The sequence below is a fragment of the Mytilus galloprovincialis genome, chromosome 7, assembly GCF_965363235.1.
Source record: "Mytilus galloprovincialis chromosome 7, xbMytGall1.hap1.1, whole genome shotgun sequence".
Classification (NCBI taxonomy): domain Eukaryota; kingdom Metazoa; phylum Mollusca; class Bivalvia; order Mytilida; family Mytilidae; genus Mytilus; species Mytilus galloprovincialis.
The window spans coordinates 33,086,198-33,114,183 of record NC_134844.1 but is presented as its reverse complement, the minus strand read 5'-3'; the positions used below and the strand labels follow the sequence as shown (position 1 = coordinate 33,114,183).

The following is a 27,986-nucleotide window of genomic DNA, read 5'->3' as shown; positions in this document are numbered from 1 at the left end:
CTCGCTCCGATCGGCAGGAATATGTTTGCTAATACTTTTAAAAAGGCTAGATACAACAAAAAATTTAATACTATGTATGTATGCAATACATGTATATGTATAATTAGAAGAGTAATTCCTGCAGAGGATGATGACTTATTCTGATTAAATGGTACATAATGACTTGACTGTACGTGTATTATTTGTAATAATTAAATAATTTTTAAAAAATTGTAGGTTTTCGAATAAAAATTATAGTTGTGAAAATAAATAATCAGTCCCTTGCTTTAACGAAAATGAAAAATCTTGCTTTAATAGTGCAGAAAATAGATAATCTGTCCTCTTAAGTTTACAAAAATAAATAACCGATCAAAAACAAATCCTCCTGCCACCTCCCCCCCCAGAATATCAAATGGTCGTCCCCTTAGGTCCGAGACCACAATTGTCGTACGAATATAGTCCCTAGTGTTGACAGTGGGTTACTTGCCACTAATTTTTATAACCCTTCCAAATGTATTTCTCCATGTCAAATGCCTCAAATGGAAAGTAGTGGGGTGAAATTACACTGTAAAAAAATTTGGGTCCAGAATTTTAAAGGAAAGTAGTGATTTGGTCCAGCTGTGAAAGGTTTAAAATTAGCACTTCGGAAGCTGTCAAAAGATTTCAAGACGCCCTAAACATAAAATTGTCCATATTTTGAGTTAGAGCCGATGAAGTTTTCTATAATTTTGATATAATTTGTCCCAAAAGTAGTAAAAGCTTCTTTGAGAAAGCGCAGTTGGGTTTTTTTTAATTTTCATTTATGTTCTAAAAGAAATGCACTACGAAATAATTGTGGTCTCGGACCTATTGCTACAATTATAAACACTTAAAACATGTCGGTACTTATATTTTGGCATTGCACAAGACTTTAGATTAGAAAATTGAAACGGAAAATATCGACAGAGATAACAACCTCACCAAAGAGCACAAAACAGTCCTCGGCCACCAATGGATCTTTAGCTCAGTGATAATATACAACACAAGGAGGCGGTCTTTAGCTAGCATTAACACAATAATTTATACCAGTTCAGTGAAATGGGCGCCACATTAAACCCCGATACATACAAATGAATTCAAATTATAAAAAAACGACAAGAACACCAAAGGTTAGAGGTTCCTCACTTTGGACAGGCGTAGAAATGCGTCACGATTTTGTGGACTGTTTTTGACGCATTCCAACTATAGCCATTGAATTGATATTATGTTTTTGATCTGTGTTTTTTGTATTAGTGTCTATAATTGGCTTAGAATAAGCTCCCAGTTTAACAACGAGTACTAGAAGATCGGTACTTTGTCGCATTAATTTTTGTTACTTGTTCAATTGCTTTGCAGCGATCAAATGAAGTAAAGCACTTTTCAACTCATTGTAGTTTGTTCTTATGTTGTGCTGTTGAACAACCACTGTGCAAGATAAGAGTTATGTTGGGCTCCTGCAAACAAGATATATATATATATATATATATATATATATATATATATATATATATATATATATATATATATATATATATATATATATATGTCAGGTGCATGTAATGTAGTGGTTGTCGTTTATTGCTGTTTATCATGTTAAATTTCAGTTTGATGTTTGGAACGTAAATTATGCAATTAGTTTTCTCGTTTGAATTGTTTTATATTTTTACATTTCGGGATCTTTTATAGTTTGCCATGAGGTATGGATTTGTTCATTTTCGAAGCCCGTACAAGGACCTATATATTTAGATATAGGAAGATGTGGTATGAGTGCCAATGAGACAAGTATTTATCCAAGTAACAATTTATAAAAAAGTAAACCATTATAGGTCAAGGTACGGCCTTCAATATGGAGCCTTTGCTCACACCGAACAAGAAGCTATAAAGGGCCCCAAAATATTACTAGTGTAAAACCACTCAAACGGGGAAACCAACGGTCTAATCTATATAAAAACGAGACACGAGAAACACATACGAACTACATAAACAGAGGACAACCACTGTACATCAGATTCCTGACGTAGGACAGGTGCAAATATTTGTAGCGGGATTTTAATGGTACCAAGTTTGTTCGATTAAATGATAATATTTGATCATGTTTCATTTCCTTTTCGTCATTTTGATAAGGTCATGTTTTGAATATTATATTTGTTTTTCCGAATTATTTCGTTGATCTCTTTTGTCCCATCCCTTTTCAGATATTATTAATACATATTCGATCTCAACATGTATATACATTGCTCGTATCAGTAATATTTACGTATTGCTTAAGAAACACTTTTTTTTTTAAAAAGAAAGGCATTAATGCAAACGAATGCAAAGATGTGAACCGACCCAATACAGTCTTTTCCATATGTCCAATGGCAAGGCCGTAACTAGGCATCTTATTTTAGTGAGGCAAAATAATTGAGCCGAGCGAAGCGAGGCGAAAATTTTTTTTGGAGGGTATGAAATGAATGGTGCAAAATCCTGCATTCTAGGCATTTTTAGAGAGTTTGATAATGTTTTAAATTTGGACACTTTTCATATAAATTTTTCATATTTTAAAACTTTTAATTACTAACACCAAATTTTTAACAACTTTATTTAAATTTATATGTAAGATAATCATACAAATATCACTGATTTGAGTCTGCTGCTAGAACATTGAACAAACATCTGCTAAATTTTGTCTGCTGATATCCTTACGCGATGAACATGGAGCATGGCAAGACCGCACAGTCTCTCGCCACTCATGTATGCTCTTTTCCAAGTTTTCGGTCGTTTCAGGGCAGTCTGTGTTTCTAAAGGTAGCACATTATCATCAACACAATGATCAATGACTTCTTCCAATTCCTTCTCCATCAGCAATTCGGTAGCAGCATCGATAGTAACAGTTTTGTTTGCAAAAGGGAATTAAGCTTTCTTGTAAGCACCATCATACAGTCGCAGTTACAAAATATTAAACTTGCTTTTATGCTGACAAAGAGTAGACAAACTAGGGATAGAATGAGATAAGATACATGTATATGATTCTATCTATAGAGTAAGTATATATATGATATGGGTACAGGGGAATTGGAATGGAGTTTTTGACATTTACATGTAGTTCCGTAATTTCAAATTATTTCTGGAAATAGTTGGTGGTATTTTAGTTCCAGAATTTAGAGGTTAGGGGTTGGGGGTGTCCGATTCCGACACCCCGAATATAAAGAAATGAAATTCCGTAGTCCCGAATAAGTAAAGACAAAATCCTGTGTTAAAGGATCTAGCATTCCTCAATAATGTCAAATTGGAATATGGAATATTCTTTCAATTTTTAAGGTTAAAGAAACATCATCATGGATAAAAGCTAATCCATGCATTCATGTTTCGTATTATTTAAATTTTATTTATCTGTAAAGAGAAAGATTAAAGATCGTGAAATGAATACACAGACAGGACTGCCCCCTTCCGACGACCAGTACTTGATTGTCAGTCTACTTATCCTAATGAAGTTATATGCAATACTCAGACTCACAAAATACTATTTTACTAGAATTATTCCTTCTTTACCTTCAGTGTCGCTTTTCCTTTTTCTGCAAGAGCCTGTTTTATACTGGCTAAAGATCCATGATGATTATAGTTACTAGGTTAATGTAATCGAGAAACATCACCCGTTGAGATGCTGAGTTATATCCAGGAAAAATAGTTTAAAAGGAATGATAACATGTTATAGAAATTAAGGTCGAGACAGAACAACAAATGACTATTATATTTATATATATTTATAAAAAAAACAATCAGTGTCGAAATTTTAGTGAGGCAATTACTTGCCTCAAGGGTAGTTACGGCCTTGCAATGGTTTAAGAAGTAAGAAAGACTCAAGCGAATAGTTTTTTTTTTTATTATTGCACAAATATCGAGTCGGCTCAGGCTTTTTTTGTATAAAAATCTAGAATTCAGACTTATTTAAGAGGGAAAACTACACCGACGTTTAGCAAGACTCCTGTAATTTTCTAAATATATCCTGAAGTAATTTAGCGATACAATATGTACTATACGAAGACAGAATAATAATATTTAAATCTTTTTTATTAAAAAATGATCGTAATTATATACAAGCATACGTTTATTCAATCTAATTAAAAACCGATCTCTCATCGCTTCTGTTTCTGATATGTCGCGTGGGAGCTAATTAAAAACCGATCTCTCATCGCTTCTGTTTCTGATATGTCGCGTGGGAGCTAATTAAAAACCGATCTCTCATCGCTTCTGTTTCTGATATGTCGCGTGGGAGCTAATTAAAAACCGATCTCTCATCGCTTCTGTTTCTGATATGTCGCGTGGGAGCTAATTAAAAACCGATCTCTCATCGCTTCTGTTTCTGATATGTCGCGTGGGAGATCTAACGAAACCGGCTTTGAGGTCACATGTGAGTGAACTAAAAGTCATGAATTTATAAAGATATGCAAATGAGTTGACGACCTATTAATAAGCCAATCAAAAAAGTTTATGAATTATTATGACTGACGATTTCGTCGTAAATAAAATGAGTTACATCCCTTTGCCTTACGTTAAACTTCCAAGATCGTGGAAGACTCAATTTCATTGGTCGAAAAAGACACACCTACGAGGTCACTCACATGTGACCTCAAAGCGGGTTTCGTTAGATCTCCCACGCGACATATCAGAAACAAGAGCGATGAGAGATCGGTTTTTAATTAGATTGACGTTTATTCTCTACCGATTTGGAATACATCACTTATTTTAGGGAATATACCCTGTTCTAAACAGATATAAATTCTGCTCTTATTTCTATTTCCTTATTGTTTTCGTCGACAATTGGAATAATTGTCTCGCCTTCAATATCGTCATGCAGACCAACTTTTCCATCGTCACATATTGATCGTAATGATGATTTACACACCTTGTAAGTCACAGCGGATGTTAGGCATTGGTAATATATGTTAGTTAACGATCTCATTCTGTCTCTGAAATAAAACAAAGCTGGTATAGCAGATAGTTTATAAATTTCTAGTGGGAGACGAGATAAAATGTAGAAGAAAAAATAAAATAAGAAAAATACTGAACTCCGAGGAAAATTCAAAACGGAAAGTCCCTTATCAAATGGCAAAATCAAATGATAAAACAAATCAAACGAACGGACAATAACTGTCATATTCCTGACTTAGTACACGCATTCTGAAATTTAGAAATTGGTGAATTGAACCTGGTGTTATAGCGCTAAACCTCTCACTTGTATCATATGACAGTCGCGTCAAATTCCATTTTATTTGTAACTATGTGTGAACAAAACAGACATAACAGTTACAATTGTCAAAATAGGGGTACAACAGTCATCACCCCGTGTCACAATCTCAATCAGAACAAAACAAACAAATATATAACAAAGAAGCACAAAAATGGAAATATAAAATTAAACAACCACATGCATTACTACTTATATATGTATTTAAAATCAACCCAAATGACTGCATGAAGGACAACCAACTTCGTAAAATGTAAAAGACTGATAATAAATATAGATTTTTACACACCCAAATGAAATTCAGAAGTACAACTGGACCGAATCCCGAAGTTTGGTACTTTTATGCAAGTGCAAATAAAACTAAACAACTCATTTGGAAGAATTGATACCGTCCATACTTACGAAAACCAATCAAATGCAAATAAAAGAGATGCTGCCTCAGGCGGAATCCCTATAGCCGACAGTAAAATGATAATGGTGACAAGGGATCCACTTGGTATGGATGGTACAGCAAATGACATCAGCGTAACTAACAAACTGAAGATTAAAAACGACTAATATAATGAGGTACTAGTAGTCTGCATGAATATGAAAATAGTTAAAAATAAGAAAATGTTACATGTCATGTATGTTCTTATATATGCACGAATAAAACACACTTATTAAAAAATTAAAGGAAATGAGATGAATTGATTTTATGATTCTTTTTGTCATTTAGCTTCTTATGTTGGTACGTATTCATATATCACTTGCTTTTACAAATATTTGAGTATAAGCGGCTGCGTTTCTGATGAAGGAAGATAAAGAATTGCGATTCAGACGCATGGAATTTCTAAAAGTTATTTTGCTTTTTGTAAGGATTGATTGATTGTTGATGTTTTAATATCACTTTTAGGGGCCACTTTAAGGCTATTTCGTGGCGGCCAGTTTTTACTGGTGGAGGAAGTCGGAGTGCCCGGAGAAAAACACCTACATTCGATAGGAAAATTGATAATTCTAGTCAGTTATAGATGGGAGTCGAGTGCATCCGCATTCGTGAGCAAGCGGTGTTCGAGCTCACAACATCAGTGTTGACTGGCTACTGACTACAGTGGAAGAACTACTTACACCACTTGGCCACCGATGCTCCTCTTTAGCAGGATTGAATGATCATTTGCTGTCCAAACATTGCATAAAACATTAGAAATAGGTTCAAGATATCAATGTTAAATAAAGAAAATTCTTGTAAATTTAATGATTTTTTTTTAAACAATATCAATTACTGTAAAAATTAGCTTCAAATTTGATTTTGTACATACATAATGAGTACAATTGATCCCGCATTTTGATCTTGATTTTCTAGTTGTGAAATAAAGACACACGATGCTGATAGAAATATACAACTTCCGGTCCGTCCTATAGCTGCATTTAAAGGAACAATGAAGCGGGTTATACGTTTGTCTATTTTGTTATATGGTCCTTCTAATTTCCTCAAAGATTCAGGCATAGCTATAGATCTGGAAAAAATATTATGAATTGATTTAATGAAAATAATGTTTAAAGAATAAAAAAGGAAATATAGCTTATATATTGAAATTTCATAAATACTAGTAGATACATGTGTTTATATAATAAAATGAGAAAGAACGTGGGGAATGTGTCAAAGTGACAACAACCCGACCATAGAGCAGACAACAGCCGAAGGCCACAAATGGGTCTTCAATGTAGCGAGAATTCCCGCACCCGTAGGTGTCCTTCAGCTGGCCCTAAAAATATGTATACTAGTACAGTGGTAATGGACGTCATACTAAACTCCGAATTATACACAAGAAACTAAGATTAAAAATCATACAAGACTAAAAAAGGCCAGAGGCTCCCGACTTGGGACAGGCGCAAAATTGCGGCGGGGTTAAACATGTTTATGAGATCTCAACCCTCCCCCTATACCTCTAGCCAATGTAGAAAAGTAAATACATAACAATACGCACATTAAAATTCAGTTCAAGAGAAGTCCGAGTCTGATGTTAGAAGATGTAACCAAAGAAAATAAACAAAATGACAATAATACATAAATAACATCAGACTACTAGCAGTTAACTGACATGCCAGCTCCAGACCTCAATTAAACTGATTGAAAGATTATGTCTTCATCATATGAATATCAGGCACAATCCCTCCCGTTAGGGGTTGAGTATCATACTATCATAAAATATATGAGAAGAACATAACCCGTGTCATGCCAACAACTGTTTTTTTTTTAAATAAATGTGTTTAGTTCCGATGCAAAGACCCTATAAGTGAATCAATATTAAAGCCAAAATATGCAATCTTTAATGACCTGACAACAGTATCGTAACTACATATATATCCCTTCTTAAGTCTGTTTAAAGGTTTTGTAAGCTTTTGAGGTGAATACTGACATGTTTGTGCTTTGTAAAGAATATTACCATAAAAAAATGGATGTGAAATACCGGAACGTATAAGATGTCTGCATGTTGAGTTATATTTACGAATTATTTCCTTATACCGGTGATAAAATTCAGTAAATGTTTTGACCAATTTGTGATATCAAAAACTCTGGTGTAATAATTTTTCAGTAATACATAAATTTCTCTCGCTAAAATCTAATACGTTGTTATATACACGAGCGAATCGTACAAGTTGAGATATATAAACACCATAAGATGGTGACAAGGGAAGGTCACCATCTAAAAATGGATAATTACAATGTAACGATAGGAATTGAAAAATCATCTCTTTATCATAAATTTTTGTATTAAGCTTCCCGTTAATGATATAGATATCAAGATCGAGGAAAGGGCAGTGGTCATTGTTAGTATTAGTTTATTTAAAGTAAGTTCAACAGGATAAATTTCTTTAGTATACATACTGAAGTCGTCATTATTGAGAGCCAATATATCATCCAAATATCTAAAAGTATCGTTAAATTTTTGTATCAAATGTTGTTTCGATGGGTCTTTGCTAATTTTAGTCATAAATTGTAACTCATAACAATACAAAAACAATATCAACCAAAAACTCAGTTATTTGTATTGATTTTTAATTTGCAAAATAAAAAGGTCGATATATACCAATACCAATATGTCTGAAATAAGAGATAACATGTTTTATAAGCTTTATCTTTGAAAAAAAGATTGTATGTTTTTATAAGTATCAGCAAACATAATTCTGTTTTGAATGTCTTAAGTAGAGTTTTTAAAGTATAACAATTAAAGTACATACAATGTATATGGTTCATTATAATACGTAAGTTTGATTGGCTAACAGCAATCTCAGCCATTCTTAAATAAACTTTCATTTCAATGTGTTTTTACATCTTGTTTTTTCATAATGTATTGTTTAATTTTGTATAATACATAAATAAATGCTCACGTTAAAGTTGTGGCCAAGACTATCAACATTGGCTCTGCAAGAGACGTAAAAAACTTCAGAGGATTCCTTCTGACGATGACAACATATATAATTGGAAGAACGATAAACAGAGCTATAACCTGTCCCAACATAAAGGTACCAATAAATATACCAAGTCTCATAAAGTTTCCTTGTAAATCATCTGCTCCCGCGACTTCCCTCATGATTAAACTGGCAACCCCAATTGGCGTAAACCTTTAAGAAAAAAATATGAATTTGAATACATCTAGCGATCCATACACTTTCAAATGTATACTCACTCATGTTATTGTCTGGAAACCAAATGTCTTCGGACGACGACAAAGACGACCACCTATGATTATACAGCCGCAACATTTTGCTGTTTGTGCTATTTTACATCTGTCGCAGGTTAGAGGTAGGATTGAGCGCTCACAAACATATTTATCCCCAACACATTTTGTATGTGTCTGTCCCTAGTTATGAGCCGATAGTACAGTGCACGTGGTTGTCGTTGGCTCATATGTAATTTTTATGAATTAGGTCGGTCGTTAGTTTTCTCATTCGAATTGTTTCAAATTTTTCATGTTTGGACCGTTCAAAGACAACTATACGGTGATGGATTTTATTCGTTGCTGAGGATCGTACAGTGATCTATAGTTGCTTGCTACCATTTTGTTCTAGCTCTGTTGAATGGTTGTCGCATTGCAACCGCAACTCTTTATTTTTATACGTACTATGTTAGATTTAGACGATGTATTTATGATTCTCGATTATTTTGAAAACCTGTTTAATTGAACAGCTTTTCGCATAATGTACTCCTATTTCCATAATATAAAACAAACCATAATATCTTTTCTAGAATTACAAGTACTATTTCAGTCGCTGCATAGAAAAACTTGAAAAATGGACGTCCAATTTTACCGGTAGCTGCTGTTGCCATCCCGAAAAATGAACTTATGACCAGTATTCCTAAAAAGGAAACAAAAGTAATCAACAGTAGTTCGGAAGTACTAGAAATAGTTGTTACAAGTTACATTGCACTTTAATGTAAACTTACTATACTTTACCCCTGTCGCAGGTTAGAGGTAGGATTGAGCGCTCAATCCCAACTCTAACCTGCGACAGAGGTGAAGTATAGTAAGAAATGTATGGGGTTGTCAGTTTAATCATTGATATTTGTCGGGAAGGGTCCGAATAGTTCGGCAAAGCACCCCGACAGTTAGGTGCGTCATATAACATTCGGGGAAACTCAGTCGATTTTGTCTAGTCGGATTACAATTGTGCCTATGTCCATATTATTCCTATAGATAAAGGGTGCATTTTTTTTAGTATACGATAAAAACAGAAACATTTTCAAGAGAATAGTGGACTTAGTTGCAACGAATACTGATACAGACCAAATGATAAGATAGTCTTATGACTGTAAAGGATGATGATTGATAACATATAATATAAATCAAAGTGACATTATGTTAAGGCAGAAGTGCCACGACGATTTCTCCAGTCTTCAACAGAGTGTTGCTATGTACTAGATTGTACTTGTTTACAAGTTTATGACATTAAACTGGATAGTTCTCTTATAAAGAAGTGTGTATCCTATAGCTATACTATTTAACATTTCCATCTATAAGAATGTTCTGATTGTTCAAGTTGGTTTTATTTTGTATTATATCCAAAAATTCCATATAAACCTTGTTAACGTTATATGTTTCTTTTTACGTACCAAGCATGTTGACACTATTTGAAGTACCGAGATTTTTGCTCTTTATAAAAGAGATAACATCCTGCGAGTGAGTCCCATTTATTGTTGTGTTGACAATACGCTCACCGATTTCGTACTTCGTCATTGTCTGGAAAATGAAAAGTTACAATTTTGTTGAATGGTTCAAACATTAAAAAAATATGCTTCATGTATACCTGATTATCGTACACTCTAAGTGCTAGCAACAGTTACTCACCAAAAATGACAGAAAGTAACTAAGTATGAAATTCAAAACAGTGTGGCTGTGGCCATTGATTGACACATTAAATTCATCCATTGACTGGGACAATTTACGTGAACGTTTGTCTGTAACGACCACTGTTCACGACGTACCTACGATAGACATTTAAACTGTGGGGTCACCAAAGGTTTCTTAACGCCTTTAATTATAAAGTAATTCGAAAAAATAATCAGGAATAACCTTTATGTTTTGATTTATATAATTGGTATAAATCAAAACATCGTGCTATTTCTGATTAATTTTTTCGAATTACTTTATTGAGGTGTTGAGAACCTTTGGTGACCCCATAGTTTAAGTGTCTTTAAAAAGTACATAGTGATCAGTGGTCGTTACATACAAACGTTCACCTAAATTGTCCCAGTCAATGGATGAATTTAATGTGTCAATCAATGGCCACAGCCACACTGTTTTGAATTTCATTCTATTTGAAGTGTTTTTTTTTATATAACTAAATGGAAGAAACAAAATATTTAAATCTTGTGTGTACGATTGTTCACTTACTTTTTCATATGCCTTTTTTTTTTTTTTTTTTCCATATATTAAAACTCTAATATATATTAATAAACGACATTCCACTAATCAAAATTATGTCCATCTCCCGTTTCAAAAATTGCCTAAAAATCTGCAAAAGTTGCCCAATTTACTCTTACAGCTGTCATTCAACTGTTTCAAAGCATAAATTCAAATCAAAGCAAAATGTCAAATCTAAAACGAAATCAACGTTTACACGAGATATAATTAATATGTAATTTATTTTAGTTGTTTGAATAAAAGTTTCTTGAAACATTATATGAGATTTTGATACTATTATGGTGTGTAAATATAAATTAATCTTACAACTTGAAAAGTAGCAGCGACCAAATTTCCTGGTAAAATATTTCTAAAAAAGAAAATAACATTGGAATAGGTCATTGTAAATTAGGCCTTTTAATTTAATTGATTTGACAAAATACGACTAACTATGCCAATAGGAACATGATCTTAGTTAAAAGGAAACCACTTCGTCCGATTTTGAATTTTCAATTCTCTGTCAAATATGTTCTTGGTTTGGTATATTTATTGATGAAGGAAAATTGTTTGGTTATTTGGTCAATATACGGGGATTTGCTTGCTCATTGTTGAACGCAGTAAAGTGATATATAGTTGCTTTGTATTCTAGTGGATATTAGTCTCATTAGCGAACACACATGAACATACTCAATCTACTTATTGTGTATTGCTTAAACTTTATCTATTTCAATATTGATAGTCGAAGCAACATTCTATTCCACGTACTATTTCAATGATTATGATAGGAACAAAGATGTCGACACAAGAATAATTGAGGTTATAGAGAAAAAAACATATCAGTTTTGTGAAGGAGCACATGTTGTTTTTATTCATTTCCTTTAATTATATAGTCATTGGAAAGTGGGGTCCAAATAACGAGACCCTTTTATCTCATTAGAAGCATAGAATGGAACACAGCACGAAACAGTTATGACCTTATCTTATTTGATTTTCGTTTCATGGATCGCGTTACTGAGACAGAACTATCAAAGCAGAGAGCAAACTGTCAAATGTTCTTTTTAGTCTTCTTTTTCACAGAAAAATCATGCCAAATTCAAGTGGAGTGCATGGATTCAATAATTAAAATCATAATTTTGACGGAACAATGAGTAGTTGTAAATAATGTTTGGTAACTAAACAGCGAAAAAGAGACCAGCACTATCACCATTGGTTAGCAAAGATACGAAATGCATTTAGGGTGAATACAATTCTGTTGTTAAATTTAATTTTTTTTAAGAACACTACTTTTTTAAAAATAGAATTTGTAATGAGGGAAAAAGGTGATAAGTTTCATGTTTTGGTAACTGTAACATGTAAAGTCATATCAATTTTTGATTGATGCAAGCACGAATAAATCTATTCTCGATTTCTTTATGTAACGTACAAGTGCAACAGAAAATTAATGATATAATTTCGTAAAGAAAATTATGAATTACTTCAATTAATCACATTTTTTTAATTCCGTACTATGTATTTTAGTTTTGCCTGTTCTGTCTCACTATATTTTATCTTATCTTGTAATTATATAATCCTCTGGTATCCCTGTGTTTGTCTGAGATAATAGATAGAACCTTGAATCTTGAATCTTATTTACATTCTTTGAAAAACAAGATGAGTTTAATAGATTTGGTAGTTATCTAATTTGTTCTTACATGTGTATATTTTGTTTTAATTCAATGAACTAGTTACGAACTTGAATATTTTTTACATTACTGGCGTCGAAAAGCTGATGCCATTTTCATTTTCCCGCTGAGGTGTTTTTAAATCTTCGCGATAAGGTCAAAAGTATAGCTACATCAAAAGTCCTTTATTATGATTTTTCAGGATTTTCTCTTCAAATATGAAAATTAAAAATCAAACTATTTCAAAACTGAGTAAGTCATAAAGGTATATTTCAATTCATATTACAAAAGTACCCATTAAAATTGACCGTTTATCCAAATTTCTAGAAAAAAAATCAACGATGGAACTAACTATCATATGCCCTTAATGACTCATCGTATGTACCATGGCACTCGTGTTAGAATATAATACCTTAATAAATCAGCGAAAACATCCTGTGTTTGTATGTTGGTTTTTGCTGCAGAAACTGGTCTCAATTGTGATGATCTGCCACCTACAATGATACGCTAATATGCATTAGCTGGTATTGTATATCATGAGTAATTTGAATAATCAATATGGAGTGGATTTTTCTTTAAAATGATCAATATTAAAATATCGATTTACAAATCTAGATAAGTTCGGAAATTTTTCAGAAATATTATTATACGCAAACTTTTCCTGCCGTTAAAAAAAAACACTCGCCAAACTTCTTGATTCTTGAAATTTTTTTCCCTATAACGGTCATTAGAGCATATTTTGCATGTTAATAACTATAAATATGAATGAATGAATGAACAAATACATAGTTTAAAAGAAAGTATAAAGAAACTGACCTGGATTTATAACTACACATAGCACGGTTCCAAGTACTGTTCCAAAGAAGTTTGTTATTAAAATAAACGATATTCCCACCAAACTTATTTTCCCGTTAAACCTTGGGTCTAGTGAGGCTGTACCTACAAACATATACTGGTGTATACGACTTACATATAACTGATAGAACATATATAATTTGCCGTATGCACATGATAAAAACATTATAACATGGCCCTTTCCATGGCTTTATGGCATTATATATACCTTCAAACTCTGATTCTGAGAAAGTCACATGATCATAGTGTGGCGGTAGATACTAGTAATAAATAAGTTTTTTTCACCAATTTTCAACATCACTATTCTTGTCCCTCAAGATCATTATCTTTATGGAATTTTGATCCTAACTATTTCACGAATTGAAACACATATTCATAGAATTAAAAGTCCCACGGTGGGTATGGTTGTCCTGCGAGAGAACGTTCTGTGCTGGTGATTCGGTCCTGACGGGTGCTGGTGATCAATGAAAAAATGTAAACAAAGACGAAAATGATGATTTTTGACGTTTTCACTCATAAAAAATGGAAGAAAACAGTTGAGATTTTTCAATTTTGTTTCTTATGGGTTCATATGTAAACCATTAAAAAGTTGACCCTCTAAACTGTTTCAGTAAGCGTAACACAAAAATGCTCATTTTCAGAAAATCTAGAACTGAAAAAATAAAACAAAAATGCTCATAGAGTCCGCTTTCTATACCGCAATCCACACGACAAAACTATTTTGTGAAAAAAACATTGCAATTTATTAAAATTTAGCATTTTCTCAATTTATTCATGTCCTGATACTGTGCTGGTGGGTCCTGTCATTGTGCTGGTGGGTCCTGATACGGTGCTGGTGATTTTGGATAAGAAGTTGGTCATATTTGAAACAAATGTTACAAAATCAATAAGATTGGGCAGATAATTGTTGTCAATAGGATCTATGACTCCTATTTTAGCTCTTGTGCATCCATTTGGCTGTTTAATATGTGTTTTCAAATGATCGTAACTTGTATTACATAATTACATAAAAGGGCAACATCTTTCGTCCAATATCAGATAACAATATATAGTATCTAAAATAAGAATAGTTTTATTAAGATATTAAATGCCCCTTACATTGATGCTTCAACAATGATCAAAGCCCATGCCGCATAGACATGTTTGTTAGCGCTCCGCATACCCCTCCCCACTTCCACCCAACCAACCCTCCTCATTTCCTCCTTCATTGTTACAGTGGTGTACCAACACAACAATTTATCACATAAAATAATAACACAAAGACACACATTATTGAACATCGAATGCTCGCAGGTACTGAAAGCTAGTTCAAAGCTTCATTTTCAACTAATAGATAAACCATGCATGTTCTCATATACAAAAATTCCAATCGTGTCGATTAAAAAAGTCTGAAAACTTAAGTACACATTTTAATGTCTGATGGAGCAGAACTTTAAAAGTGTGCAGTAAAGCTTGTGCTAACAACAGTTATTGTCATAATTATGTTTACATAAGACTTATAAAGGAATTAAGAAGGTACCGAGAAATATTTTACAGTTCAATTTAATGATCATGAATGGAAGGAAATGGAAGGAAATGGATGGAAGGAAATGGAAGGAAATGGTACGGAAATGGATGGAAGGAAATGGAAGGAAATGGTACGGAAGTTTACATAGGACAAAAAGAAATTGATAGTATTTTTTTTTGGTGAAAGACTTAAACGCTTCTTTGCATTATATAGTACAGCTCTTCTATAAAAGCATGCAAAAAAAACTTTGATTGACTTGCTTGCTATGTTTGCTTGGATGTTTTCAAACAATAGGTAGGCGGAGTTTCAATACATACTGGGATTTGATTGGACAAATTCAAACTGACAGGAATTGAAGTTAATGTTTATTGTCCAAACAAATTCTAGTATATAGTAAACAGACTACTTTCCTGTCGTTTACAAACATCCAAACAATCATATTGATCAATGGTTTGCTTTGCATATATTTATAGAAGAGTTGTAAATTCTAAAAAAAAAATTCTTGTTGTCGTAGATGGTTAAATCCTCAACAAAATCTCAATAACTTTGTTGGAACGAATAAAGGCTTTAAATCAAATTTTCGTGGACTTTTTAGCTTCCACCCTGACGAGGCATGTTAGCTGTTCGTATGCTGTTGCACCTGACGCACGGAAACTTTCACATTTCCATCTTCTTTTCTGAAATATTTTCCCCAGCTCATACTTGACAGGATTGTTATCCTAGTAAAATGTGTAACCAATGAATTGAACACAAGTTAAAAATTCCACAATACTATATAATTCATTTTATGTGTCAATTTGTTCGAAAAAAGTCGAAAAGAAGAGAGTTTTTTTAATGTCATGATTATCTGTCGTTTTCTAGATCTATGCTTAGCATTTATTTCAGATGACAAGGACTCCTCACCCTGGTGACCCTGCTGCCTTTCATAGCTTTATCCGTATACATATATATTAATAGATAAACAAAAGGCTGCAACTGGTATTTTTGTATTTAAAATGATTCGTTGTAACGAGAATATTTGTGGTGAATGGAAACTGTGAGGGTCAAAATCTAAAATTGCTTATAAATGTTGCTGGACCAAGTTTCGTTATCTGATCTGAATTTTCTGAAATGTGCAAGGTAGATAGACATTGGCATTTTGATTTTTTTTACTCGGTAGGTTTTGCCCTAATTGCTTGAACTTTTGCAATATTAAAGCCGAATTCAATGAGTGTGTAGACAAATGGAATATCTTTGGTTATCTTGCTTGCTGAACAGAAAAGTCATTTTTAGGTTATGTAAACTTTACGAGTAGACTAGTCCGACAAATGACACATCTTTCTGTATGTAGGACCAGGCTACTTCGAAAGGAGGGTAGTATACCTTACCTAACAATGACTTCACGGTTTAGCTAACAAGCAAGCTAACCAAAGATATTACCTTTGCCTACATACTCAATGGAATCGGCTGTAACTAAAAACTCGAATACATTTTAACAGACAGTGGTCATGTTTGTTGATGAATATTGTTTTTCCTAGATTCACTCTTGAAAAATCATTTGGTAACATTTGGTCAAGTAATTTCAGAAAAGATCTTTTTGTAATTGCGGACTCCAAGACAATACATGAACCTCACACGACACCTCGACACAGGTGAGCTTATATATGATCTTATAGCGATTCGGGTTGATAACCAGTTGAAAGTAAGCCATTTTTTTTGTGTGTGTAGATTTGTATTGTTTTAAACTGTTATGACCTTTTAAAGTTAAATGTAGGTGTTTAATCTAAGAATTTCTTTTTTTTAAACTTATATACTTGTTTTATACTCAATTGGTAGTATGAAACTACGAGATATTTTAAATATTTGAAATTAAAGGCACAATTAACAAAGCAAACGGTAGTTTCAAATACTTTTAAATAGATCTTTAAGGATAATGTACCCTTGTGTTGATCCCATGCTAAACATAACAAAAATCTCTGTACAAAGGTTATCTCGTCTTCATTCTCTGACATATTCTAGTCTGCCCTTTCATAAAATAGTGAATTTCTTTTAGTGTTCTATCGAACTTTCGAAAAAAAAATACCTGATAACCGTTCAGACAAAAAAATTATGTTGAAAAAATCTTACAGATACAGCAAGTGATTCTTAATAGCTATAAGATACATTTGTCTTTTAAAATACAACTTTTAAATCTTACGAGAAACTATTCCAAGCTTAAAACTTTCACTGTAACCTCGCTCTAACTTATCCCCCATCCCCCCCCCCCCCCCCAAAAAAAAAAAAAAAAAAACCAAACAAACAAACCCGCAATACTATTGTCATTCTTATAGTCAGCACTAAATTGTTCACAAACAAATGTGTTTTAAGCTGCTAAAGTCATATGATTCAAACGCACATCATCTACTTTATATAAGTATTGTATAAATTACAACGTATTTTGGTGATCTTGCAAAATGATCGTAATCCCGAAAATCGTAAACATATTTTCTTATCTTAAAAGGGGGCAAGAAGGGTTCCATTAACAGGCCAATAAATAAGATTACAGTTAACTTAAAAAAAAAAAAAAAAAAAAAAATAGGGGTATTTTTTCTCTCATAATAACAGTAAACAGATTCACAACAATGTCAATTTCAAGAAAGCAGACAACAGTTAATTAGTCAATAACAGTATCAATGATCTTGAATATATGCCACTTTTAACTAAAATATAAAGGCACAGAACCAGGACATAGGAGCACAGAACCAGGACCGTTTTTCTTATCACCAGCACAGCGTCAGGACAATTCCGTTTAAGGAACTTGCACGACTTTTGCAATATAATATTGTTGTAATATACTTTGCATGGTACTTATGACGCATCAGAGAAAAATTAAGCAACAAAACAGTCGTTTTATTGCCGTCCTGATACAATGTAAACAAACCCACCAGCACAGAATCAGGACCCACCAGCACCTGACAGGACCAAATCACCAGCACAGAACGTTCTCTCGCAGGACAACCATACCCTCCGTGAGTCCTACCAATAACTATGAATAAATTGAAACATACTCTATGATGTAGAAACAAGTCTAAAATAATGATCTCATAAAGTGTAGTTTATAAACTCATCATAGATACCAGGATTGACATTTCATATTTATGCCAGACGCGCGTTTCGTCTACTAAAGGGTCATCAGTGACGCTCGAATCAAAACATGTTAAAAAGGCCTAATAATGTACGAAGTTGAAGAGCATTGAGGACCAAAAATTTCCTAAAAGTTTTGCCAAATACAGCTAACTAAAGGTAATTCATTCCTGAGGAAGCCTTTAAGTATTTCAAAGATTCAAAATGTTGTTAACAGTTAATTTATAATTACATGAATTATGAACATATCAATGATAAGTCAAGTCAACACAGAAGTGCTGACTACTGAACTGGTGATGACCTGGGGAAATAGATCTTCACCAGCAGTGGCATCGACCCAGTGGTTGTAAATACACTCATCATTTAGCTACTGCATTTACGATAGCAACAAACAATTGTGTGTTTATGTGTATTACTCAGAAATGAGGATTATACCGAAAAATTCAGATGATGGCTTTACCTGTATTAGCAAAACATCGTTTTTTTATGGATCATATTGCTCTCTAGCGTTTGATGGTTTTGATCGAGGCTTGCGACATGCCATCTTTTCTTTTTAAACATGTGTATTGTAGGTTTAATCGTAACAGTTGCTCCATCAGATGACAGAGCGTACAGTTTAAATGAGGTGTCGGAAGCTTATGGGATAAGCGAACAAAAACTTTAACAGATGATGGCGGAGGAGTACAGGTGGAAAAAGCGACGAATGTGTTAGATTTTGGATATCACGGTACGGATGGAACATGCAATAACTCCATCAGAGACAAAAGCGTGAAGTTTGAAAAAGCGACCACCCCATCCGGTAACAGATTTGCATGGTTAACCGTTGAAACAAGCGATTAACTACTCCATCAATTGACAGAGGTGTACGGTCGAAATTTCAATTTATTCTTCAATTGAACATGTCCTTCGAAAGTTCAAAAAGTTTTAAAACTGTACATATAGCAAACTTTTGTACATATTGACCCATTGCAACGGGCAATTTTATAAAATTATAAAGTGCTTGTATAGATTATGATAAAACTAATAGTAGTAGATTATTCAACGTCATGCACATTATAACACAAAGAAGTGTTGAAGTGAAAAAGTAGGTCGTTGTCTTACATCAAATTATTGTCTTACGTCAAGATAAGTATATAAGAGTCATAATATTATACGTACTTACAATAAAAATGATTAGAATAATGAAACTATCGTTGCAATAGAAAAAGACAAGTCACTGTCTAGACAAAATGTGTCTAGTTTATGTATACATGTACATGCAAATCATTTGATAAATATCTACGATATTTGTTTTATTATTAGATGTCTTTCATCCGCTGTAATTCAGTGGTTGTCGTTTGTTTGACATATTTGTTTTTCGTTCATACATAAATAATAAAATTGAGAATGGAAATGGGGAATGTGTCAAAGAGACAACAACCCGACCAAATAAAAAACAACAGCAGAGGGTCACCAACAGGTCTTCAATGTAGCGAGAAATTCCCGCACCCGGAGGCGTCCCTCAGCTGGCCCCTAAACAAATATATACTAGTCCAGTGATAATGAACGCCATACTAATTTCCAAATTGTACACAAGAAACTAAAATTAAAATAATACAAGACTAACAAAGGCCAGAGGCTCCTGACTTGGGACAGGCGCAAAAATGCGGCGGGGTTAAACATGTTTGTGAGATCTCAACCCTCCCCCTATACCTCTAACCAATGTAGAAAAGTAAACGCATAACAATACGAACATTAAAATTCAGTTCAAGAGAAGTCCGAGTCTGATGTCAGAAGATGTAACCAAAGAAAATAAACAAAATGACAATAATACATAAATAACAACAGACTACTAGCAGTTAACTGACATGCCAGCTCCAGACTTCAATTAAACTGACTGAAAGATTATGATTTCATCATATGAACATCAGGCACAATCCTTCCCGTTAGGGGTTTAGTATCATACCATCATAACATATATGAGAAGAACATAACCCGTGTCATGCCAATAACTGTTTTTAGAATAAATGTGTTTAGCTCCGATGCAAAGACCTTATCAGTGACTCAATATTAACGCCAAAATATGCAATTTGTAATGACTTGACAACAGTATCGTAATTATATCCCTTCTTAATAAGTCTATTCAAAGGTTTTGTAAGTTTCTGAGGTGAATACTGACACCTTTGTGCTTTATAAAGAATATTTCCATAAAAAATTGGATGTGAAATACCTGAACGTATTAGAAGTCGGCATGTTGAGCTATATTTACGAATGATGTCTTTATACCGATGATAAAATTTAGTAAAGGTTTTGACTAGTTTGTGATATCGAAAACCCTGGTGTAATAATTTTTCAGTAATACATAAATTTCTCTCGTTAAAATCTAAAACATTGTTACATACACGAGCGAATCGTAAAAGTTGAGATATATAAACACCGTAAGATGGTGACAAGGGAACGTCACCATCTAAAAACGGATAATTAACGATAGGAAATGAAAAATCGTCCCTTTTATCCTAAATTTTAGTATTCAGCTTTCCATTAGTGATATAGATATCAAGATCGAGAAAAGGGCAGTGGTCATTGTTAGTATTAGCTTTATTTAAAGTAAGTTCAACAGGATAAATTTCATTAATATACATACTGAAGTCGTCATTATTGAGAGCCAAAATATCATCCAAATATCTAAAAGTATTATTAAATTTGTTTATCAGATGTTGTTTCGATGGGTCTTTGCTTATTTTTGTCATAAATTGTAACTCATAACAATACAAAAACAGGTCCGCAATAAGTGGTGCACAGTTAGTTCCCATTGGAATTCCGATAATCTGACGATATACGGAATCCCCAAAGCGAACAAAAATGTTATCTAGTAAAAATTCAAGGGCATATATAGTATCAAAGCATGTCCAATTAACATAGTTTTTTTGTTTATTGCTACTAAAAAATGACCTAAAAGAGTTTGAACATATATATTCACATTCTGATTTTTTGAATGCCCATTTAATAAGGCTGTTAGTTTACCGTTTGAATTGTTTTACTTGGTCATATCGGGGCCTTTTATAGCTGACTATGCGGTATGGGCTTTGCTCATTGTTAAAGGCCGTTCGGTGACCTATAGTTGTTAATGTCTGTGTCATTTTGGTCTCTTGTGGACAGTTGTCTCATTGACAATCATACCACATCTTCTTTTTTATATGACTATCAATTATTAGTTTTGAAAATACTTTATTAATTCAAATTATATATTGTTCATATTGAATTCTAAAACCAATTTTAAACCCCGTTATAGCTTAAGGTCAAGCTATAATAAATGGGCTATGTCACAGATTTCTTAAAATTTTGCATACACCTTTGACTTATTGAATTGTATCCGAAAATCAAAAAAAAAAAATATGCAGCTTTATCTCCTTTTTTCCATGCCTTAGGAGACTTAGACTAACGGAATGGATACTGATACTTGTAAACGATTGAACAAACTAGATATCATTGAGATGGGAGCCATCTCTGTGGGCCCCGCTGTGAATAATGTGCATTAAAAAATTGTATCTTTACCATAGGACATGGGTTTGTCAATTGAAATCAAAGTTTTTGACCTTGACCTTTGACCTAGGAAGTTGTAAATAAATTATGACACACCCTTTGGTGTTGGTTTATAAACATGTCAAGTATAAACTTTGAAATGATAACGGTTCTCAAGATATAGAGCGGACACGATCTTTACCATAGGACACGGGGTTGTCAACTGAAACCAAAGTTTTTGACCTTGACCTTTGACCTAGGAAGTTGCACATAAATTATGACACACCCTTTGGTGTTGGTTTATATACATTTCAGGTATAAACTTTAAAATGATAATGGTTCTCAAGATATAGAGCGGACACAATCTTTACCATAGGACATGGGGTTGTCAACTGAAACCAAAGTTTTTGACCTTGAACTTTGCCCTAGGCAGTCGTTCATAAATTATGACACACCCTCTGGTGTTGGTTCATATACATGTCAAGTATAAACTTTGAAATCATAACGGTTCTCAAGATATAGAGCGGACACGATCTTCACCACAGGACACAGGGTTGTCAACTGAAACCAAAGTTTTTTTACCTTGACCTTTGACCTAGGAAGTTGTACATACATCATGACACGCCCTCTGGTGGTGGTTAATAAACATGTAAAGTATAAAGTATGAAATCATAATGGTTCTCTAGATATGGAGCGGACACAAAGTTATTACAAAGTGTTACGGACGGACGGACGGACGGACGGACGGACGGACGGACGGACGGACGGACGGACAGACTGATCACTATAGGGCGACCCGCCTTTGGCGGGGCCCTAATAAATGAATAAATAATTATTATTAACCGTGTTTTCCCTAAAATATTACTGATTGAATTCTTTCAAAATAGGTGCCTTAGCAGACTTACCCTGACGGAAGGGGTACCGATACTTGTAAATAATTGCTCAAATTAATAAATGAATTAGTATTATTACCTGTATTTTACCTGAGTTTACCTGCCAAAAATAATGCGCGCAAACGTAATGATTTTTGCGCGCAAATGTAATGGTAATGCGCGCAAACGTAATGCACCGAATCATATTCAATTCGAAGATACATCATATGAACTATATTGTTTGTCCTGTCGTAAAACTATTCGAATACAGCAGTTCTACATTAGAAGAGAATAAAGACAATACTTAATTGACGGAACAGAATTCTAAAAAAATGTGAAAAAGCTTAAGGATATAAATACATGTGGCATTCCTGCTTTTTAGGTGTAAATTTAGGGGCAGAACGTTTATATTATATACATAAAAAATAAGATGTGATAAGATTGCCACTGAGACAACTCTCCACAAGAGACGAAATGACACAGAAACTACTGGCCAACCTACGGTCTTTCACAATGGGCAAAGCCTGTACCGCATAGTCAGCTGTAAAATACCCCGAAATGACAAATGTCAAACAACTAACGGCCTAATGTATAAACGTATTAACGAAAAACAAATATGTAACAAAGCAACAAACGACAACCACTGAACTACAGAATCATGACTTGGGACAGGCACATACAGACTACAAGGCGGGGTTAAAAGGTATTTTATCTTCCAACCGGAAAGACTTTCTTATGTCAGCCAAAAATAGATAAAAAGATAAATAAATAATTATCTTATGTAGATTGAAAAATCGTCTCTTTGCCTGCTTCAACTGTATTTATATTTTTTTTCGACCTTTAAATATTTATATCCACAAAACCAAAAGTCCCTATTTAGTTGTAGTTTGGTTCTAAATTAGATGTAGGTGACTTTCTGTATCTCACCCATCAATCATTGATAGAAAGTTGGCACATCAAAAGGTGAAACATCTATATGTACATATACATATATGGTAACACAAAATTTACATACAAGGTAACATATACATATAGTTGTCTGGTATTAACTGACATATTTTTTTGGAAGAATTTGCCTTTTTTAATAAGATGACAAGTTAAAATAACTTGCTGGTTTTTGCTCCTTTTTGATTGTATAGCACTTCATGCAACTATTGGGTTTTTAATAATAATTGCCTTTCAAATATTCGGTTTCGAGCATTCCGGATTAAGATTATGATCCACCAAAGTATAAATGAAGTGGTATTAGCAATTATAGGCAACCGTACGGTCTTTAAAAATAGAGGCTCTCAAGAGCCTGTATGGCTCACCTGATTCTACTTTTTTTTTTTGAAATAATATAAAAAAATATAAAATTTGGCTAAAAGTAACAACACTTGGCCAGCACCTCATAAGGAAAGGAACATTCATGCTATGTTTGATTTCATTCAATTCAGTGGTTCTTAATAAGAAGAAGACTTTTGTATGCATTTCCCATAGGGTACTATGTTAAACTAAGTTCCCCTACTGGTGCCCATTTTGGATGTTGCAATGACAACAAAGTAACAACACTTGGTCAGTATCTCCTTAGGAACATTCATGCTATGTTTAGTTTCATTCCATTCAGTGGTCCACTAAAAGAAGACATTTGTATGTATTTCCCGTAGGGTCCTATGCTAAACTAAGTCCCCCGTGGGCGGCCATCTTGATGATGGATCGGCTACAAAGTAATAACACTTGGTCAGCACCTGAAAAGGAACATTCATGCTATGTTTTGTTTTATTCCATTCAGTGGTTCTCAAAAAGAAGTCATTTGTATGCATTTCTCATAGGGTCCTATGTTTAACTAAGTCCCCCTGCTGGCGGCTATCTTGGATGTTGGATTGGATACAAAGAAACAACACTTGGTCAGCACCTCATAAGGAACATTCATGCCATGTTTGGTTTCATTCCATTCAGTGGTTCTCTAAAAGAAGACATTTGTATATATTTCCCATAGGGTCCTATGTTAAACTAAGTCCCCCGCTGGCGGCCATCTTGGGTGATGGATCGGCTACAAAGTAACAACACTTGGTCAACACCTCATAAGGAACATTCATGTCACGTTTGGTTTCATTCCATTCAGTGGTTCTATAAAAAAAGACATTTGTATATATTTCCCATAGGGTCCTATGTTAAACTAAGTCCCCCGCTGGCGGCCATCTTGGATGATGGATCGGCTACAAAGTAACAACACTTAGTCAGCACCTCATAAGGAACATTCATGCCATGTTTGGTTTCATTCCATTCAGTGGTTCTCTAAAAGAAGTCATTTGTATGCATTTCCCATACGGTCCTATGTTAAACTAAGTCCCCCTCTGGCGGCCATCTTGGATGATGGATCGGCTACAAAGTAACAACACTTAGTCAGCACCTCATAAGGAACATTCATGCCATGTTTGGTTTCATTCCATTCAGTGGTTCTCTAAAAGAAGTCATTTGTATGCATTTCCCATACGGTCCTATGTTAAACTAAGTCCCCCGCTGGCGGCCATCTTGGATGATGGATCGGCTACAAAGTAACAACACTTAGTCAGCACCTCATAAGGAACATTCATGCCATGTTTGGTTTCATTCCATTCAGTGGTTCTCTTGAAGAAGTTCAAAATGTAAAAAGTTAACGACGACGACGACGGACGACGACGGACGCCAAGTGATGAGAAAAGCTCACTTGGCCCTTCGGGCCAGGTGAGCTTACAATGAGAAAAACGCAGACCGTATATATACTATTATATACAGTGGGATATAAAAGACCCCAACATTAAAAGTAGAAAACAAATCAACCGAGAAAATTAACGGCCCAATTGATAACAAAATCAATTCACAAAACAACCCCAAGTATGACAGATAATAACTAACGACAACCAAAGAACTACAGTAACAGGCTGTTTACTTGAGACAGGCACATACTTAAGGTGGCGACCTTTAACTTGTATCTATGCACACAACCTCTCCCCCCGTGAAAAAAAAAGTTCCAAAAAAAAAATGAAACAGTGGTTTTCACAGTGCAACATAAGAACTAACTATAAAATCAGCAACATTTGGCTTAACTCAAAAGATCGGTATGAGGCACAAACACAACTAGCAGAAAAACCATGCATACAAAGCACTGAAATAAAAGTACTCGCAGTTACTGAAAGTTAATTCAAAGTCTATCTATGAATAAATAAGCAAAAAATGTATATGTAAATTAAGTTCACTTAAACAAAATATCAATCAGTACACATCCAACGGATTTAGCATTTAAAAGACGTTATTATGGTTATAAGCAGTCTAAAACGCATAACCTTGTGAACCTTGTCTAACATTTTTTTAAACAAAAAGAGCAATAGCGTTATTCATAATTCGTTAAAATCATACACAGATCAACTGGGTCGTTCCCAAAGAAGGTTAATGATTGCAATTTTGCCTCTGATTTAAGATTAATGTCAGCTGACTTCCATGACTTAAAAAAAAATAGTTTGAATAGAAAAAAACCCGCAATTTTTTCTTTTTCTTTTTCTTTCTTTAATTTTGACAAACTATTTCTTCCTGATACGACAATAGTGAATGTGTTTTCTAAACATAGGACAGCAAAATGATCCCTATTTGCATATACCAGTGTCATAGGGCAAATATCAAAGCTTCAAGCGAAGGCTGTTTCTGCAAAAAACAACAAAAAAACAACAACACTCACCAACGTTGCCTTGAGCATTTTAAGAAACATTTTTGAAGAACTTCAATTTTCTTTAAATATTAAGAAATAAACTTCTAAATTATAATTAAGAACATGTGGTTTGATTGCCAACGAGACAACTCTCCACAAGAGACCGAATGGCACAGAAATTAACAACTATAGATCATCGTACAGCCTTTAACAATGAGCAAAGTCCATACCGCATAGTCAGCTAATTGTTTGATTTAGAAGAATTGTTTTTCTATTCTTTAAGATTTATGTCACTCGTATAATACGTATTAGCAGGACTTTATGACTTTATAGAATAAAAGTACCTGATATTATAGAAGATGCAACCAGTGGAACAATCATCATTTTAATGACATTAAGGTAGAGCTCACCAAGGATACCTGTGGAACAATAGACACTTTGTATTAGTTTTGTGATAAATCCCTGTTAATATTATGTATTGTAGAAGTTTGCGTTAAGACTAAATTACCACACATAAAATTCATATGGCAATTTTGCATTTATAGCGAATAAGCAACTTATTTCAATAACACATTGTAGTAATATTTTCATGTCTAAATATTAACGTATATGTACAAAAAAGTAAAATCACAAAAATACTGAACTCCGATGATAATTCAAAACGGAAAATCGCTACTCAAAAAGCAAAATCTAATAAAAGCTCAAGCACATCAAACGAATCATATTCCTATTAAACTTGGTACAGCCATTTTATTATGCAGAAAAAATATATCCATATTAAATTTTATGATATATAGAGAGAAACTTACCGATCCACATGAGAGCATCTGCAGAAGGGTGAAGTTCACGGACAGAAATTCCAATAGCGAATCCAATAACTACTCCAATAAGTGTTAAAATCACCAAGAGATTGGTTTTTATGAAATATAAACAACTTTTATCACTTGACGCCATTTTCACTCTTGTAGTAATTTGATACTGACAGTTTATCAGTACATAGCCCGTGTTCTAATTGTATGAATTAATCTCCAGATATAGGTACATTGTAGTATCAACCTGTTGATGTTGTCTCTCAATGTTGTCTGCATAACAAATGTATATATTTACCTACACGCAATAAAAACAAATATTTCATCTTTGACAAATGCTTCATTGTACGACATTATTGTTCGAAAATTGTACAAAACTAATTTATTAAACTGTCAGTTTTATTCCTGAGTTCATTTGTCCAGACATGATATTGTTTTGACATGATCCACAGATAAAGCAATATTTACGAAGAGACAATTGCATAATACAACATGCAAATAAGTCAATGAATGAAATATAAGAGTGCATTACTTTCTGGTAACACAAACGATTAAGCGAGCACACGTACGTTTGCAAACTTTGCTTACACTTTGAAACTTTGCACTAGCTAAAATGCGTAGTATTTTATTGTTCATCGTTGATTAGTCAGTATATATAACATATGTTACAGGGAATTTGTAAAATCACTGGACTAATCAGTGATTGTGTAAAATCACTAACGGTTTCAGTGGTGTTGTAAAGTCCCTGAAATTGTTAGGGATTTTACAAATTCACTGAAAATAGAGCTAGGGATTTTGTAAAATCCCTGATTACAATAAATTATAACATAGCATACAACACTAAGTCTTATTTGCTTTTTATATATAAAGGAGTAAGTCCGGAAAGGGCTGATTTTGGCCTCAAAT

General features: G+C 33.7%; 1 protein-coding gene across 2 annotated transcripts; it reads right to left on the bottom strand.

Annotated features, from left to right (window-relative positions):
- Window positions 1–4,684: 4,684 nt before the first annotated feature.
- Window positions 4,685–27,336, bottom strand: LOC143082802 (excitatory amino acid transporter 1-like). Of its 2 annotated transcripts, XM_076258654.1 has the most exons (11): window positions 27,081–27,336; window positions 26,616–26,690; window positions 13,587–13,709; window positions 13,183–13,264; window positions 11,437–11,479; window positions 10,320–10,446; window positions 9,439–9,565; window positions 8,597–8,830; window positions 6,523–6,720; window positions 5,627–5,761; window positions 4,685–4,946 (listed from the first exon to the last, which is right to left on the bottom strand). In XM_076258654.1, the coding sequence occupies exons 1-11, from the start codon at window positions 27,223–27,225 to the stop codon at window positions 4,742–4,744; spliced, it is 1,494 nt and encodes a 497-aa protein (XP_076114769.1). In that variant the 5' UTR covers window positions 27,226–27,336; the 3' UTR covers window positions 4,685–4,741. The 2 variants fall into 2 exon arrangements, with proteins under 2 accessions (XP_076114769.1, XP_076114770.1); XM_076258655.1 differs by lacking the exon at window positions 13,587–13,709.
- Between the last annotated feature and the right edge of the window lie 650 nt (window positions 27,337–27,986).

Excerpts from the sequence above, each read along its gene's own strand:
- LOC143082802 (XM_076258654.1), bottom strand. The coding sequence starts at position 27,225 with ATGGCGTCAAGTGATAAAAGTTGTTTATATTTCATAAAAACCAATCTC. Across the intron at positions 13,265-13,586 it reads ATGTGTAGTTATAAATCCAG|GTGGCAGATCATCACAATTG; the intron begins GTCAGTTTCTTT and ends GTATCATTGTAG. Across the intron at positions 8,831-9,438 it reads ATTCTAGAAAAGATATTATG|GTTTACGCCAATTGGGGTTG; the intron begins GTTTGTTTTATA and ends TTTTTCTTAAAG.